This window comes from Passer domesticus, chromosome 11 (assembly GCF_036417665.1).
Source record: "Passer domesticus isolate bPasDom1 chromosome 11, bPasDom1.hap1, whole genome shotgun sequence".
In the NCBI taxonomy this organism is placed as follows: domain Eukaryota; kingdom Metazoa; phylum Chordata; class Aves; order Passeriformes; family Passeridae; genus Passer; species Passer domesticus.
In genome coordinates, this window is record NC_087484.1 from 4035104 (window position 1) to 4053716 (window position 18613).

Below are 18613 nucleotides of genomic sequence, written 5' to 3' on the forward strand. Positions count from 1 at the left end.
TGATTTATATCACTGACAAAATGCTGAATGTCTCCTGTCTCTATTGACATTAATGAAATAATTCACACTGTGCCCTGTGGGCACCAGCTCGAGTTCTGTTGAACAGTGCTGGTTACCAAAGTGTCAAATTTACTCCTTGCTCCTGCACACTCCTTGATAAATACATTTGTGAAGGAAAACATGGAGTTAAGAAGCTTTTGTGGTTAAGGAAACCAAAAATGGAGAAGACTGAATTACAGAAGGATGTATATACCAATGAATACCTCGCAGCATTTAAAAAATACTTACGTTGTGCATTAGGATGTGCCTGCACTATCACAGTGTAAAATGATTCCAAACCTCAGCTTTGGGGTGAAATCTCTCATCTCCTTTGAACTCAGGAGGTGTCCATGGTCTGTCCAATGCAATTGCTCAGTCCAAGAAGTGGAACAACCCCACTTTCACCCAAAAGATTGCAAGTTTATCTCCTGAATAGTAAATAAGAAGGAATGGTTTTTAGGGGAAGATTAAATCCATCTAGAATTGAGCCCTAGACAACATAAATTTGTGTTTGGATATCAGTAGCAGCACACTACACCTGAGGTGGGTGCAGTAGAAGGATAGGCCATGCAGGAAGGTGGAATCACATCAGGAAATTTCATGGACGGCCAGCTGGCAGCTTGGCTTCACAGAAATACCATAAACCAGGTATAGAAAAAACCCAAGGAATAATCAACAATATAAAACAAATATGAAAACAGCTATTAAATTTATATTTATTAGAATTATCTTCTCTTGAAAAAGAACTTTCAACTACACCGGTAGTGCTCCAGTGTTCAGATAAAGCTTCTACAGAAAACTGTGACCTCATGTCCTTGAATTTTGGATCTAAGGAGCAGGTGACAAATTCTAGTTAGGATGCTCTTGTTCAGGTTTTTCCTCTTAGTTGTTAAAGAACTATGCAAAAAATATCCTTGGATGAGGCGCAGGATGTATTTAATTCCTGGCACTTTAAACTCGGAGTGGCGTTTCCCGTATTTCTCTCTCACTGACAGCTCGAGGAGTGAATGAAATTCATTGTTGTGTCACTTTCTGGTCCTGTTCCTGCCCGTGCACCGCAGGCAGCTCTCCACTAGTGGTCTCTGCAGGCATGCGGCATCCTCCTCTTTCAAACCTTCCCTTCCCAAAACCAGCAGCGCTGGAGGACACACGGCAATGAAATATCCTCAGGGGTGTGCTGGCACGCGAGAACATGCATCTGTGCCGTGAAATACAGAGCGAAGCTCGCACAATGTCCTGCCTGCCTGTTTCTCCTGGTGCAGAACGGGAAGATGTGAAGTTTCCCCACCTCTGGCATTTTGAAGTGGGCTGCTCCTGTTTTACCAAACGTACTAAAATTCATATAGTAAATTTACTCGGACTAAAAGTCTGAGTTAGAAGGTGCTCGTTTTAATTTGAGGGTTCAAAAGTGCGACTATGGTGCTGTTAAACACATATTTAATATTCAGTGAGTGTTAGTTAATAGTTCTGAAAGGCACAGCGGAGAAAGCAGTGGCGGGTCTTTTATATTTTTACAATTACTGGAAACATCAGGAGAGACCCAAGACTCATTTTGTCCCTTTACAGCAGCTGTGCTGATGGCTTTGATGAGGTGATCAATTCCCCACCTTGAGTAACTCTGTCCACCACATTTCTCCCTTACCTTTCCATGAGGACGTACCAGTGCGACTATAAAAGTTCAGCCGGCAAGCACTGCCTCAATCTTTCTCCCTCTCTGCTAAATTTCGAACAGTCTGGCTGTTTGTTTGCATTTGAATAAACCCCCCCGGTTTGTTTTCCAAGCAATCGTGGGTGCGATGGTGCATCTCCTGTGCACTCCCTCCTTCCCTCGCACGCTGGGATGCTCCGGCAGAAGTTGGGGCTCCTCTCTTGCTCCTCCCCTGCCTGTGGGGCCGGAGGCAGCTCTGACCCCTCCCAGGGAGGGAGCTGGGCAGAGGCAGCCGAGTGTTTGAGCAGAGCCTGAGCAGGGAGCGGCTCCTGCCCGTCCCATCCTGCCGCTCCAGCAGCCGGGACTCGCTGACCCCGTGGGCACTGTCCTGTCCAGCTGTCCCCAGCCCAGCCGGAGATGGTGGCCACCTGCCTGCACCTGGCCGGATTTGTCTGCAGCTTTGTCGGGTGGATCGGGGTGGTTGTGGCCACGGCCACCAACGACTGGGTGGTGACTTGCGGCTACACCATCACCACCTGCAGGAAAATGGATGAGCTGGGATCCAAGGGGCTGTGGGCAGACTGTGTGATGGCAACAGGTCTCTATCACTGCAAGCCCCTCGTGGACATCCTGATACTGCCAGGTGAGTGGGTCCCATCCTCCCCTTCCCACCCCAGTGAGGGATGAAGCCTTGCCCAGAGCAAGGTGCTGCTGCCACAGGAGGTGATGGTGAAGCTCCTCCAGCTTCATCAGCACAGGGGATGGTCCATTAAATGCACTAAAGAAGGTGAACGATAGCTCTTAACATGATTCTCATTGATTTACACCTGGTTTTAATCGTACCCAGGTTTTCTGTGGCTGCTAAAATTCTGTTAATATTTAATCGTTGCTCTTTGTAAAGTCTCACTGCTCCTCTCACATCTTGTCTCTGGATTGCCCTGCAAAACATACAGAGCACACTGAGGTGTAATAGAGCATTTCAAGGGGAGGGTGAGCTATTACAAATGTTAAGGTTTGATTCCTTAAAGTGATTTGGAGAGTAATGAATCTTTCAGCATCTATTATTAATGCTGCTATGGCTTTTAATCTTTCAGAAGATCATCATTAGTCTTGATGGTCTTGTGCTTCCCACGGATTCTGAGGCAAGACAGAGCGTTTACACAGCAAACTGATGTAATTACATTTAACTTGATATTTTTAATGATATAGTAACTTTCATCTAGTTTATTGGAAAGCAAAAGTTAAGCAAGGTGTTTAATCAGCATTAATACACCTTTTGGGCCAATTAAACCTGCCAAAGTCTTGTGAGGTCTGGTCCCTGTAAGTTTAGTTTGTGAGCTTGCCAGTTTCAACCACTGTTCACTCTGTAGCACTTCATTCTGCTGTGTTATAGATTGCAACTCCTCTACCATGACAAAGGTGCCTGTCTCAAAGCTGACAACGCAGAAATGACCATTCCTTGTCATTTGCTTTCATGTTTCCTTATTTACTCGTTTAAATTGTTGTGAAGATAATTTTACAAGAGGTGAAAAAGATAATTCCTGAATGTTTCTCTGTTGCAGAGCTTGGTCTGTGGCACACAGCACTTAGGAATGTTGAGTGTCTCATTCCCCCTTTCTCTGTGTGTGGTTACTTTTATTTTAGTAAGTTTGCCTTCCTTACTGCTACTGTTGTTAAATCTGATCCAGTAGAGAAGACAGAGGGAGGTTTTGCCCCAAAGAAACATTAGTGAATACAACTTAATAATTAAGTGAATGGGTCTTGCAGTAGCAGGGAGCAAAGCTTCCCTCAAGCAGAAGCAAATCACAAAGCAAGATATTTCTGCTTGTAGCCTGTTGATACCCACAGCCTGGCATGAGAGGGAAATTTATCCTGGTGTGCCCAATAGCTGAAATATATTTAGAGCCTTTCTTTGTCTGAGTCAAGTTTTTAAAATGAATTGTTTGTAGTCTCATTTACTTGGGATTGGTTGCACAGAATCCACACTGGGTACAGCCATCTCCTTTGTTTAGGGTCTGCTTTTATGCCCTGAACTCCTCAGGTAACCATTTTTTTTTAAGTTTTCTCTTGAAAAAAATCAAGGAAATATTCAACACACACAGAGTCTGCGTTTCCAGAAACAGTAAAATCATCATTCATCATTCCTGGTGTTGTACCTGTGTGTCAGTGGGATGTGCTCAAGGCCCCTCTTTGCTGGTGTTGGTTTGAAGCATCTTGGAATTCTGTGTCTGCATCTGACAGCTCCTTTTTGTTAATAAGAGAGGACAGAGAGCCAGCACACTCACTGTGCTGAGACTGTCCTGAAAACTGGGGGAGGCCACTAGGCACTGGGGCAAATCTGACATTTGTCCTGTTCCTTTTGCATGCTGATAATGACCTGGTATAATTTACTTACATGCAATTTTTTATAGTATATATGCGTTACATATAAATTATATATTTTAAAATTTAGATATACATATAGTATATAAATATTTTTAAAATTATGTATTGTGATACATAGACCCTCCCAGAGTGGCAGAAATATCATGGTCCTGCCCAACACTCCCACAGTCTCTGGTCCTTGTTGTTTCCTGTTGCCTTGTGCACAGGTAAGAGAGGAATGGGATCTCCTGGGGTGCAGTGCTGAGGTGTGGCTGTGGGTGAGGAGTATCCCCCCTCCTCCTCCTCCTCCTCCTCCCAGGTCAACAGTGCTCATTGCCTCGGGGCAGCTGCTGGCAGCATCCCGTGGACCTGCAGTGCCAGTAGTGGGTCTACAGCTATTCAGCCCTCTGGATGATGGGAGAGCCTTTGAGACTTTACATTATTGTTATTTAATTTTGAAGATTTTAAAATCTTGTTCTTTAATCAAACTCTTGCTATGAAAAGATATAGGGAAACTCCTTCCTAGAGAAAATTTCTCCTACTTTCCGTTCCCGTATTTTCCAGCTCCATGATTTCTCAATGTCTCTGGGAAGAGCTTGTGTTTTCCGGGCAGTGCTGTTTGTTTGTTGGGAAACTGTGAGCCTGCACACCCCGTGTCCACACGCTCCCCACTGCACTGCAGCCTCACTGCCCCGTGCCTGGTGCAGATTTAATGTTTACACAAGAATGAGCCAATTTCCCATACTCCGTGCATGTCTTGGGCTCTAACCCAACTGGAGCTGTAGTCCAAAGCCTCCTTTTCTTGTGCCAAATAACAAAACCCTCCTCCTTTGCCTTGCCCACAGGGTATGTCCAAGCGTGTCGAGCGCTGATGATCGCCGCCTCCGTCCTGGGCCTTCCCGCCATCTTCCTGCTGATCACGGTCCTGCCCTGCATCCGCATGGGCCACGAGCCCGGGGCAGCCAAGTACCGGCGCTCCCAGCTGGGAGGGATCCTCATCATCCTCCTGGGTAAGGCACCCGCCCCAGCCGGGGGCTGCAGCCCGTCCCTGCTCCCGGGCCGGGCAGCCTGGAAGGGTTTGTGCAGGGCCGGCCCTGCTGCTCTCCAGCATTTGTGGGTGGACAAAAGGCAGGGGCAGGAGTGGGAGGACAAGGAGAGGAGGCAGGGATGAAGCAGGGTTAGAGGGAGGGCTGTGAATCCCTCTCTCTTTGCCTCATGGGGTCCTCAGGCACAGCTTCTCTTGGAGGGCCATCACGCACAGGCAGTGCCTGCAGGCATGGATCATGCTGGTTCGCCGTGGAAGTGATTTTTGGGAAAGGGTCTAAACTTCCAAGCTACTTATAGGGAGGGCAGAGCTTCCAAACTTTCCCTGGACATGCATGAGGCATGTGGGAAGGGAAGCCCTTACTGAATGGGGCTGGTCCTGTGGCATCCACAGGGAAAGGAGCATGGAGGTGGCACGGACATGGGAAGAGGGATGGCACTGGCACGGGGAGAGGACTGGCATGCCCTCTGTGCCTCCCAACCCCCTCTGGCCAGCCTCGCCCTCGGCCTCCAAGCTCCCCTGGGAATTTCTTCCCGTCCTCGGTGCTTGTGGAGGAGATTGTTTTGAGCAGCACAGACTGTGGAGCTCATTGTCCCCCATGCAACACCTGCATGTTCTTGAGGCCTCGTCATCTCAGCAACAGCCTGCGGGGCCTTGTTTGCACCCGTCTGTGGCAGAGGAGGAGGGGAGAGGCAGAGTGACCTCTTTGTGTGGCTCTGCTGCTCGCTGGCAGCCAGCACTGACATCATGCCCGTCTTCTTGCTTCTTCTTCTTCTTTTTTTTCGAGTGGGCACTGAATATTGCTGCACACTCAGAAGGGCTGTCCTCTGGACGCTCCTTGCAGCGAGTCAGTCCTCCTCCATCACCTTGTGGTTAGCAAAGTCCATACATCCCAAATCCGAGGGACTGGGTCCAAGGGGCCTGTGGAATTTAAGAGCACAGCTGGAAGTCTTAATATCAGCTTTATAGGACTGGTCTGGGACATCCCAATCATGAACAGCCATGTTGGAATGTGATCTTCATCCCTGCCCTGGAACCTTGAGTCATGCATTTGGGCTTGGAGAAGTGAAAGAAAAGATGGAGGTTTTCTGCCTGTGAATGAAATTTTGTGCCAGAGTAGTCTGCTCTGGTGGATTTGCCCTCTCCAGCAGAGCTGCACTTTGCCACAAAAGCCACAAGATTTTGGTTGCAGTCAAGGAGAACTATGCTGCAGGTCAGCCCTGCTTGCATGGCTGCAGGTGAGGAGGCAGGAGGATTGTCCCTAAAAATCCCAAAGGGCAGAAGGATGACAGGACCAGCTCAGAGATGACAAACTGCAGTGTTGGGTACCACAGTGTTAGAACATGTGAAATTCTTTATGCTGCAGAGTCCCACTAGGGTTTGGTGTCTGGTGCGCCACGATCCCATCCCAGTCACACTGCAGTGGGACACCAGGGAATGTGAGGGAATGATGGAGAGTTGTGGTTCTCCATAAACCACGTTCCCCTCTGCCTCAGAACACGGCTTTCCAACTAGGTAGATCCTGTGAGGAAAGGAAGTGTGAGAGATCACGGCTCCCACATTTGTGTCACAGAGACGTTGGCAGACAAATGACCTTTGGGTCAGATTTGGACCACATCTTATTGTTTTTCACCCCTGTGAGCTCTGAAGCACCTACAGGTGAATGATTTACTGGTGTTGCTGGTGCCCTGAATGATCTGGGCTGGGATCAGCAGCCTGGTCACAATGTTTTAGTCACAATTACAATAAGGCTCTTTTTGTCAGATCACAAATGAAGAATAAATAAGCTTCTTTTGCTCCTAGGTTGCTTTTTTAAAAAAAAAAATAAAATAAAAAAGAAAGAGGAAACCAACCCACATTTATATTTACAAAGCCCATTTTTTCCCAGGCTCATCAGCAAGACAGTCCCTTTGGAAGAAGAATAATGTGCAGAGTTTAGGACTTTGACATTATTTAAGCTGATTAATGATCTGCTGGTTGCAAGATGAGGTGTCACCATTCCAGAGCATTTAACAAGCATGGATCAGGCTCTGAAAGATACAATGCTGAGTTAAAATCCATTATATTCTAGAACTAACATGCCCTGGACTGTTTTTATTCACCCTTCAGCCACTGAACTCTCACTCATGGTTTCCACAACCTCACAGGCTCCAGAATTTTCCTCTTAGGGGAGAGCAACACCCAGAGCTCTGGTTAAAAGAAAATTACCGCCAAAACACTCCCTAATGCAGCAGAAATAGGGAGTGGGGCTGCAAACAGGGGAGCTGACCCCAAAACAAACTTCACTTGCTGCTCAGGGAAGGGATGGCAGTTTGTCACTGAGATTTGGTATAAGGGAAAACAGGGACTGAAACACAGCTTGGAGCCAAAAAAGAGGGAACCCCCCCCCCCCCAAAAAATATAAAAAGCTGAAAAGTTGCCAGGAAAACAATGGGCTCAGATATTCCATTGATTTTTCTGTCCACTGATAATCACAGGCTGCCAGAGTGCAACCTGTGTGCACGCCCTGCTATTCTGCTGCTGATGTGTTTATGGCTCTGTTTGATCCTATCTGACCGAGAGAATTGATTTATGGCTGAAAACAACCTTCAGCAGAGGTTTGCTCTGAGCTGGTGTGAAAACATTTCACACGTTGGTGTTGATGGAAAAACCCTGGTCCAGCCCATGTTGTTGACACTGATTTGGAGGACCCCTTGCTGGTAACCAAGGGGGCATTTTCCCAATGGAGGAGAAGGACTCAGACACTGGAAAATAGATTAAATATGTGTTAGTGGGAATTGCTGCTACAAAATAAGCCATTGTGTACTAAATAAAGGATCTTAATGAGTTTTTCTGAAGATTACATGAGGTGTACTTGTAAAATCATAGATATCAAGATAAAAAGACTACCTTGAACACACACACAAAAAAAAAAAAGGTATATTTTTTTCAACTAAATGCTTTGAAAGAGAAATCCGTGTGACTTTGAGTCAGCAATTCAGAATAGTTAAATTTAGAAGTGAAAGAAAAGTATTCTTTCTTCTGCAAAAAGCCTTTAACTTACTGTTAAGGAATTTGGCAGGGACTCACTGTCCCTTGAGTTAGAACAATCCTGTTCCCTCTCTCCCAGCTCCCCAAGCACCTTCTGTGCTTCTTGTCTCTGTGCACGTCCTTCTGACTCCAACACATCTCTAATGTTGAGTATTGAGGGTGTCAGCTCAGCAGACTGAGCTACTGCAAATGCACAGTGAAAAAAGTCTTGGAAACACTGGGAGCTGGGGTGTATCCCTGTGGATTCACAGGAATATAATGGAGCAAGGACATTCATGCCATGCAGTGCTGAGAGGATTTTTCAGGTAGAGGCAGACTTTCTTTTATTTTTCTGCTGAGCTATATTGGCTACGGCAGCTCTACAGTCTGAAGATTTCTTGTTTAGAGGGAAGCAAGGGGTGTCCCGACATTAGCACAAGAGAAGGAATAACAACTATCTACACTTCTTTTCTGCATGGGCAGCCATTTTAGAACTTGAAACTTGCCCTAAAACTCCTTTTCCAATCTCTTTGGGTTTCTTGTCAAATCACCTTTTTTATTTTCAGCCTTTCCCTTTGGTACAACCAGAATAAAATCTGAGCCCACAGAGAGACGTTGCAATTGCTGACTGTCCTTTTCCCATCTCCTGGGAGGATTTACAGCCCAGCCTAATCTATGCAGAGAGATGAAGCCCAGTCCTGTTCCAGGGCATTCCTCTTGCTCAGCACTGGGGTCACTGGTGACTGACAGCAGCTGGCAGCCTCCGAGGACAGAGAGGTCAAGTGAACCCGTGCACAGCCCTTGGCTTGTGTTTCACAGCTTTCTGGTATTGTCAGCATTAAAATAAGGTGGTTTTACATGTAGTGGAGCCACATGCACAAGAGATGCCATTGTGTGAGCATCCCTGAGAGCTCTTCTCACCCCAGTGCAAGTGTTTTCTTTGGTCCTGTCTTGTGGGGGAGGGACTGGAGAGATAAGGCTCTTATAGTCTATAGACAAATATATATATATATTTACTGCTGACAGAGAAAGAAAAGATGATTGTGTTTTTTCGGACAACAAAGCAGCTTTGTTCCCTGGGCCCATTAGAATGCTTTGTGGATTCCCAACTGATACATTTTTGTTTTAAAGCGTTGGAGGTTCATGAGCTGTTTGCAGGACCGCTCCACACGCAGGAGAAATGCTCTTGTCCCCTCCCTGCCTTCTCCAAAATTCCTTCCAAAGCTGCGGGGCCCTTCCTTTGAGGAGGCCCAAAATTATTTCTGGCTTTATAAGCATCCTTCAAATGTTCTTCTCTTTTCCATAAGAAAATATTTTCTCTCACAATAACTGCAGCTTTGGGGATGGTTTTTTTGCTGTACCGGCCAGGAGCTACGGTTTGTTCTCCGCTTTAACTAAACAATTTTATTTTTGCTCTCACCCCTTTCTTTTTCCCTCTTGCAACCTTAACTTTCTGACACTGACTCCAGATACCTTTTAACACGGTCGGTGGAAATCTGTAACGCTGCCATGGTCCTGTTATTGTTTTGCTCTGATTCTCTGATAGGCACAAGGATGGAGTCCTGCACAGCTTGTCCCGGAGGCAAGTAAATATTGACAGATTAATTCTTCTCAGATGTACAGGCCATCAAGGAGTATTGTTTTAGGAGCTGCTCCTGGGAGGTGATTAACACCATCAACTCCCGTTGCCCTGGTGCATGTGGGGACTCTGTGGGGACTGTCTCCCTCACATGTCACCTCACAGCACCACTGCAGCTGCCTTCTGGCTTTTTGTGGAAAAACCCCCTATGGAATATCAAGTAAAAGCTGAAGCCTGCAGTCATTTTTTGACCTGCTGTAGTCCCTAGGTAGGATCCCGTTTTTGCTTCTGCAGACTCTTCAGGTCCCATTTTTATTAAATTCAGTAAATGTCTGGAGAGCCTTGCTGGGTTTGTCCCCATTGCTTGATAGAAATTTTCCACAGGGAACTAGAATCTGTTTTCCAGAGCTGCAAGACATTTCCTTTTCTCTGAAAAAAACCCAGCAATGCCTAACTGCTGTTTATTTTGTCCCTGCTCATTTTTTGCTTGTATTTCATAAACCCTACCTGTGCCTTAGGGTGCTGGGAGATTTTGGTGATGTTTATGAGACCACTCAGCAGAGTCACTGCAATGATGAGGAGGGACATGGGCTGGGGACACAGCACGTGGGTCCATGTGGAAATAGGGATTTAAACCAGTTCACACGGGTCCACAGATTTTATTCTCTCACCGTTCCATATGGTTTCCATGGCCTCTGAATATCTAATCTATTCCTAATTCTGCAGTTCTCCAGCATATCCGTTTCAGGGATGGCTCTCATTTTTCCCTCTTAAAGATGTTTTGAGGGGACAAATCTGCTTCCCTTCTAATAAATATATTACATTGTGTCAGGTAAATATAAATAATAAATAATATAAATATAATATATAAATATATTACAGTTGTTTTTCCTTCTTGTTGGAGCCTGAGAGAGATGGCTGTCCTCTCTCCATCTCTCACTCCTGAGGCTCCCATGTTGCCTCCTGCTTGGAGACCTCCCGGACCCAGCCCTGATGCCGCTGCTTCTGGGTGCCACCGTGGGACTGGAAGGGAGCAGGGATGAGTTTCCCCTCTGTTCCCAGACACTGTTGGGGACTCACACTCCCTCCAGTTCAGAGCCCTAACTCTGTCCTTCCCTGTGTCCCCAGCCATGTGTGGCGTCGTGGCCACCATCTGGTTCCCGGTGTGCGCCCACCGCGAGACCACCATCATGAGCTTCGGCTACTCGCTGTACACGGGCTGGATCGGCTCTGCCCTCTGCCTCTTCGGCGGCTGTGTCATCGTCTGCTGCTCGGGGGACGCGCAGACCTTCGGCGAGAACCGCTTCTACTACGGCTCGGGATCCAGCTCGCCCACCCACGCCAAGAGCGCCCACGTGTAGGCGCCCGGGGGCGTCCCACGGCTGCCGTCGATGCTTTGGCTGGTGGGTTCGTGTGCCCTGGGTTTGCTTCTGCTGACACGCGCGGCTGGCAGGCTCCCAGGGGGAGATTTAGAAAAGCAGCACAAATGTCTGGTAGTTTGAAGCGTTGTTCTCCCCGTCTCTTCCCAACCCTTTCTCTAGAAAGACAGCTCCAGCCAGCCCTACCTCTTGGTCCTCACCGTTTTGTCCCAAGCACCTGCCCCATCTTCTTGCAGCCAGGGATGGTTTGGGGATGTGGTGTGGGGTTTAGGGACTTTAGTTTATCTTCTAGCTCCCCTGATTATAGGAGAGTTTAAAGCAATAAAGCAGAAATGAGAGAGACACTTTCCCATTGTCAGGAGGACTCGGCTTCTCCCCCATCCTCACTGTTTGATTTCTCCCACTCAAGGTCACGGGTCTGGCACGGCTGGGGAGAGAGGATAGGGAGAAAGGCTGTCCTCTCCCACCGGGAAAATGTTTCTCTTTTGGAACAAGAGGAGGGGATTTTTCTGCCTTTCTCTGTAAATACTTTTGTATGAGTCTGATCATTTTAGTAACAGTGTTTCCCCCACCCCCACAGTCATCAGTATGAAGGAAACAGAACCCAAAGGTCCTAATGACATGGTAGATAACAGTGCCTTTTTAAATAGTTATAAATGACTTTGGGGGCTCTAATCCCTGCCCTCTGGTTCAGTTTCTTTTATTTTTTTTCTTTTGTACAGATCAGTTACTAAAAAATGTATTTTTAAATTTTTTTAAACTCCTTTATTTCTTCCTCTAAGTTTGTGTTCCGTCTTGCCTCATTAAAGTAGCACACTTTAACATGCAGTATAATGTACCTGTTACAATACAATTCTGGTGAGTACTGATGATGCCTTTGTACTTTCAGTGAAATACTGTACAATAAATAACAGAGTACCTGCAACCCCTGACTACTTTTTATTTCCTTCCTTCCTGTGTGTTTCCATAGCCAGTTTTTCCATGACAGGGATTGCCAATGATTTTGGAAATTTTCTTTTTTTATAACAGTTCAGGATGAAAAACTGCTCCGCTGTGGCATTAAATGAAGAATATTTAAAATATGAGTAATCTTCCTGCATGGGACTGTCTGTTATCTTATCCTTTGGTTCTATCAGTTCTCCCAGTAGCAGCTTGTACCAGTTGTACCCACTAGTGGGTTTCTTTACATTAGGAAGAATTAGAAAGCCCCTGAAGTGGTGGAGATGACCCTGAGACCTCGTGTTGCTGAGAGTGCTCTCAACTAAAGTAGAGATTCTGATCTGGGGTCACTGCTCTGATCAAAACTGAGTAAGATCAAGATCTAGCTCTTACCAGGGGCTGTAGCAATTTAATTACACTGATACAAAATCCCATCTGTTCCCAGAGATGTTAACTCAGTTCAAACAATTTGTGTAGGCCAAGAGGAGGAAAAGAGGAATAGCTGCTGCTCAGACATGGGCAAGAGGAGAGCCCCAGGGGAGAGGCAGCAGGAGGAGGAGAAGGGTCTGAGCAACCAGGTTTTTTGGGATGATGAAAAATGGGAAAACAGGGCTGTCAGTCAAGCCTCGTGCATTCTGGACTGCCCTCGCTCTGCTTCAGCTGGGGAAACCAAACTGAGTGATGCAGCCAGGGGCAAGGATGCTACCGCTCCCACCTCCCCTCCTCCACGCGTGAAGCTGCAGCCTGTAAAAGGAGCCTGGCTGAGGGAGGCTGGCTGTGCTCCTTTGCCTGCCCGGCCCGGGGACGGGCAGCATCCCCAGCATCTGCCCTGCTCACCGAGCAGCCTTGAAGGCGGCTCTGTTGTGCGGGCTGGGCAGCGCTGTGCAATGTCCCCGGGCGGTGGCAGGACACTTGTGCCCATGACATCACAGGCAGGGCACAGGCGGTTCTTGTGCAGCCCGGGGATGCTCTCAGTGCTGCCATTGATGGGCGGCTGTCCCGGGCGGAGCGGGGCACAGGCGTGCCAGCTTGTGCAGGCTGCCCGGGGATTGTGGATTGTGCCCGCGGATCCACCCTCTTAACCCCGGCTGCCAGTGGGACACCTCGGAGCAGAAATCCCACGGAATGCTGCCTGCAAACAGCCCTGGAGCAAACAGGGAGGGAAAAGCACGGGAACACCTATGTGATACCCGGGGGAGGGTTTTGGTGCTGCGGGAGGTGCATGAGGTGATTGGGAACTCCTTCACAGATTGATTGATTTCTGCCTGCCAGGCAGTGTTTAGGGGATTTATTTTCTGCCCACCCCGTTAGGATGCACCGGTCCCTTCCAATCTCCTCTTCCATCCCGTGATCCTCATGCTCGTGGTGCTGCAGACCCTTGGCAGGGAGTGGTGCTGGGGCTCTGTGTGCTCTGCCCACAGCCACAGGTTGCCAGCATCCGACCCCAAATCCAGCTCTGGAAAGGCCCTGGGAGTGCTGCTCAGAGGAAGGAAGAAGTTTTATTTCAGGGAAGAGAATTAAAAACCAAACAAAGCAAAGCAACCCCGCAGCATCTGCGGGGAAAATGCACATCTGCAACCATGGGGTGTGAGGAGATGGGGCTGAGAATGTGATGGGGTATTAGTGCTGGCACCACAGAGGGGAAGGGTTCTGAGGAAGCACAAAGAACATTAAACTTTTCAAGTTTTTAAAGGATCAAAGCTGAAACACCTGCTTTGTGCCTGCCCAAAGCACCCTGCTCTCCCGTGAGACTCTTAGTCTGGATTTGCCACAGCACTGTTGGCTCATGAAGGCTTTTAGTGCTCATTTGCTGACCCAAAGCCTCAAAATAGGATCAAATACAATTCTCCTGAATCGAAAAACTGCTCCACACCATTCCTAAAACCAAGTGTGGAGTGGTGGCTGTGAGCCGTGGTGGTCACCCCAGTGTGGAGGTCCCTGATGCCCAGCAGAGCTCTCACCTGCTCCACCAGGACCAGCTGGAGCTCTTCATGCCGTGCCCATGATGGGAGAGCAGCTGGCAGCCTCCCTGTGCCCACATAACAGGGACAGCAGGAAGGAGCCCTTGGGGACATACTGAGCACCCCAAAGGGGACAGGCAGCTGTGTCTGCCTCTCCCGTGCAGGGAGGGGACAGTGCTGTGACACCCCAGCTCCCCCAAGGAAAGGTGAGTGCCAGCAGATGGGAAGACATTGGTACACCCCTGGTCTCTGCACTGCAATAGTCAATCTGTGGTCATTTGCTTTAGGTTTTTCCTTCCTTTTTTTTTTTTTTTTTTTTTTTTTTTTTCCTTCTTTTTTTTTATTGTGTAAACAGATAGCCATTTTCTCTCACAACACTACAAGTAAACAACAAAGTCAGCCTGCTGAAATGGATCTTCTGAAATGGAATTTTTCAATCATTTATAGCAAGATTTTGTTAACTTCTAGCTTCAATTTAGCACTGAAAAAATATCAGAACTTCAGGTACTGACTGGCTAAAAAAAATTATATGGGAATTTTTTTTATTATTACTTTTTGGTTTAGTCTTTCATTTAGAAGATTTACATTGCTATGGAAACTAATTCTAAGACACATTTGTCTCTGGTTTTCTTTACAAATCCCTTAGTTCCTCTTTGATTTTTAAATGTAAAGGCACACAATAAAGCTTTATGCATTTATTAAAATATACAGATTTTGGTAAATTTAGATTTTTTTTCTTAGTATCTTGCTTATATATATGTATTATATATATAGCTGTCAACAACACAGTCATTTGAAAATAAAAATCACTCCATAACATATCTGCATATTTTTTTTCTTTCTCATGACACACTACAAGACCCCATTGTACAATGCACCAATGGGCTTCTGGAAACCACAAAGAAAAAAAAATGGATAGAACAAACTGCTTTTAACAAATACACCAACTTCATACCAGAACTGCAGAGAATTGTTACACCAGAAAGTACCACCTGCAAAAAAAAAAAAAAAAAAAAAAGAAAAGCAAGATATACATCAGAAAGACTGAACAAAACGAAGTGAAGGTCATTTACAAGCTGGATTTACAACATCCCACTTTGCTGGGGTGTGATTTTGCTGCCATGTGGAGGATGCTGGAGCGCTGGGCCTCGGACTGAGGGGTTGTGAGCATGTGGAGTGAATTTGTGAGGGGCTGAGACCTTACAGAGTCGGCCTGGAGGGTTTGAGGTATTTATGCCCCGTCTGTACCATGCATTTGGCCCCTCAGGGCATGTGCCCCGTGGAGGGCAGGCAGGCACGGAGGGGCTTTGTGCCTCCCAGCAGAGGTGGGAGCAGCATGGTCCCGCTCTGCCACGTCCTCCCGACAGATCAGGGGCGTGAGAGCCTCCCTCAGGGCACCCCGGGGAAAGGCTGGAGTTGGGGTTGCAGCAAAACAAGCACTGGCACCTCTTCCCAGCCCCCGGCCAGCAGTGCCCTGAGGTGATGGGCACACCTGGACATTTTGCCTTCTCAGCCTTTGCTTGTGCCCAGTGCTGCAACAAGTGAGTTCCCAGAGGCTGAACCCGCACATCTCCCAGGAGCTGCCACCCAGAAACAGGGAGCAGGTATCCTGTAAATCAGCCTTTGGCCACTGGCAACCCCCCAAGACCTGTGGCTTGGTCACCTTCCCCTTAAACACCTCTGTTGGGTGGGATGTGGTGCAGGTCCCACCCCCAGCACAGCGAGTGCTGGCAGCAGCCCATCCACATCTGGGGCATTAAATGCTGTTCCCTGGTGGTCCCAGGATGGGGCCCAGCCATCTTCCCCAGGAAGGGGAAGGAGGAGGGGTGACTGGGAATGGGGGCAGCCAAAAGGCTGCTCAGATCCAATGGAGAAGTTCCTACAGACACCAAAGAGCAAGGGGTCAGGCCCTTGTCAAATTTTATGGCGTGACTAGAGCGGACGTGACAACAGACACTGGTACTGGTAACTGCTCCATAGCAAGAGATTAAGGCTGCAAGAAGAACAGGCTTTGACCCAACAGGGTGCTTGGGCATGAGTTTGTGGCTCGGCAGATGCCCAAATACCGTGTGGAAGCAGGATGAGAACGACTACCTTGCATGTGGTATAGTACAAGAGCTGGTAGGAAAATAGCATCAATCTTTCTCCCTGAAAACACACAGCCAGACCTGCGAGGTGCCATCTCTCTTGGGTACTTCTAAGGCATCAAGGACGAGAGCAGCCAAGCATGGGTGGGTGGTGACTGTCACAAGAGGAGCTCAGTGCTGCTGCAGAGGTTTCCTGAGCTGGCCCCTGAGCAGTGCACATTGCAACAGCTTTTCCGTGGGACACACTCAGGATTTCTCCTTGTAGAAGCGTGGTAGGGGTGGGCAGCAGGAGTCAATGCCAGAGCAAAACTTACGGGTCCTTTAGCCAAATCTACACTCCCACCCTGAAGATGCTGCAGAGGCCAAACTTCCCTTGGCTTGCCTGGAGCACTCCAGGTTAAGATTTGCAGCACTGGATGTTCTTCTCCACTGGGCAAAGGACTGTATTTTGCCACTGTTTGGGACAGGAGCTGGAGGGATACTCTTGCAGCCCCAGGCAGAGCATCTCCATCAAGTCCTTGCATCTCAGGAGTGATGGGGATGGGCACAGGTCCAGGCACCCTTTGCACCTGCTTGCCCACAGAGGGTACCAGGCAGGTGTTTTGGGAGCCTGAGCCTCATCCAGTGTACCAAAGCATTAATGATTCTCAGTATCCACGAGGATATTTCCATATTGGAAATCTTGCCCCTGTTGATGTTAAATTGTCTCCTGGGATGCCAGCAGCAGCCCATGGTACTGGAGGTTGGTCTGGGATGCAGTGGAGCCCCTGGGATGGATCCATCTGCAGCCTTCGGCAGCTGGGGGGAGGATGGGAGCTGCTGTCTGATGTGTTTTGGTTACTGTTTATTCAAAAAATGTTCCTCCACCACAGTATTTTACATGAAGCATGATGGGCTCCACAACTGGACCTGCTGATATGCACTGTTGACTGACAGTTCTGTGGGGACACAGGCAGCAGGGAGTCTGATGGCACTTCTGGGGACCATGGCCATGTTCAGGGGGTTTAACATCCACCTGCTGACCACCTCTGCCCCGCGAGCCACCAGCTCTGTTTGGTTTCAGACTGAAGTACGGACACTTACGGAATGAGCAGCATTTCAGTGTTTTTCATACAGCACCCACCAAGTCAAGGTCAAAACCAGAGACTATTGTACAAGGTGCAGATGGCAGTAGGGAGCCAGATTTCAGCCGCCAAGTCCTTTCTGCCTGCCACCCATGGCCCAGCTCTGCCCAGACGTGGCTGACCCATGGATGCTGCTTTGTGAGGGCATGGATGGGTGTCTGGAGCACTGAGGGCAGAGTGAGCACTGGAAGGTGCCTAGCACGATGAGGGAATTTTTGCAAGACACAAGGTGGTGGAAGCAGTGCCCGACCTCAGACTGGTGATGCTCAGAGGAATGTTGACCATTTGTACAAAGAGGATTGAGCTGAGTGGGTCACAGCCCTCACTGTGACCAGGAATGGGATCAGGCTCCCAGCCACAGATCTGGGGTGTTGGGCATGCTAGGACTTAAAGGATGGACTGAGACATGGACTAATTTTGAATAACAGTATTGGGGTTTGGGGTGTGGTGATGGACGTGGGGGAAGCACTGCTCTGTGCAGCGTGCCAGAATGGGCCATGGGAACACTATGTGATGGAACCAACTATGCACCTCTGAGCTACTCCGAGGGACGAGTGTGTCCATCTCCATTTTGCACCTACCCACCTCTCTGTGCCTCTGGCTCAGCTATCATTTCTAGGTGGATCAAAGGAAAAAAACACACATGCCAAGAAAGAGCCAAAATTTTGGAGTGGCATCCCACCTCTGCGGCCATTGGGTGGACATTCCCCAGGGACAATTTGACTTGTCCCCTCATGTGGCTCCTTCCACCTCTCAACACCCTCCTGGTTTGGCACATCTCCCACTCCGCTGCCCCCACTGGTGCAGCTGGTGCTGGGAGATCAGCCAGTGCTGGGGGATCAGCCAGCATTCACCGGAACAAGACCCCACTGGTGGAGCTGGGACGGGCCACGGGCGGTTTTGGTTCGGGGTCAACGGCAATCGCAGAGCGTGTCCCGAGTACCAGAGGTGAGCAGGGCGGTGGTGGAGGACCCGGGGAGGATGGGGCAGGATGGGGGAGCCACGGGGACCCTTCCTCATCGCCTGGGCAGCGCGGTGCCCCGCTGCCCGTCCCGCTACTCGGGCGAGTAGTCCAACTCGTCGTTGGCGATCAGAGCATCCGACGGCGGTTTGTGCCGGCCTTTGCTTTTCGACCTGCCACTTGTCCGATGGCTTTCCTTGGCGCCTGCCATTTGCTGGTACGAGAAGCTCTTGTCCTCAGAAGGACCCCAGGCTGGGTAGCTCTCGCCCTCGGGGGCGAAGGAGAAGCCGTCGTCCACGGAGAAGGGGTCGACGTCCACGTCGTAGCGCTGGTAGGTGCTCTGGTGCAGGGCCTCCTCCCGCGCGCTGATCTCCAGCGTGCTGTTCCACATCCCATAGCCAAAGTAGATGAGCAGACCTGGGGTGGGCAAGAGGGAGAGGGTTGGACCCCACCTACTCACTAGCCCTGCTAGCCCTAC

The 18613-nt window shown here is 48.7% G+C and overlaps 2 protein-coding genes across 2 annotated transcripts in view; one reads left to right on the forward strand and one right to left on the reverse strand.

Moving 5' to 3' along the window:
* Positions 1-1954: 1954 nt before the first annotated feature.
* Positions 1955-14986, forward strand: CLDN11 (claudin 11). The gene is made up of 3 exons (XM_064385229.1): positions 1955-2330; positions 4897-5061; positions 10813-14986. The coding sequence occupies exons 1-3, from the start codon at positions 2105-2107 to the stop codon at positions 11043-11045; spliced, it is 624 nt and encodes a 207-aa protein (XP_064241299.1). The 5' UTR covers positions 1955-2104; the 3' UTR covers positions 11046-14986.
* The window catches only part of SLC7A14 (solute carrier family 7 member 14), a 29699-nt gene continuing 25729 nt past the window's right edge, over positions 14644-18613 (reverse strand). The window contains exon 8 of the mRNA XM_064385228.1: positions 14644-18552. Within this exon, the coding sequence (XP_064241298.1) occupies positions 18230-18552 (323 nt within the window). The 3' untranslated portion in view covers positions 14644-18229. The remainder of the gene's footprint in view (positions 18553-18613) is intronic.

Coding starts and splice junctions, on each gene's coding strand:
- CLDN11 (XM_064385229.1), top strand. CDS start 2,105: ATGGTGGCCACCTGCCTGCACCTGGCCGGATTTGTCTGCAGCTTTGTC. Junction 2,331..4,896: donor GGACATCCTGATACTGCCAG/GTGAGTGGGTCC, acceptor CCTTGCCCACAG/GGTATGTCCAAGCGTGTCGA. Junction 5,062..10,812: donor GATCCTCATCATCCTCCTGG/GTAAGGCACCCG, acceptor CTGTGTCCCCAG/CCATGTGTGGCGTCGTGGCC.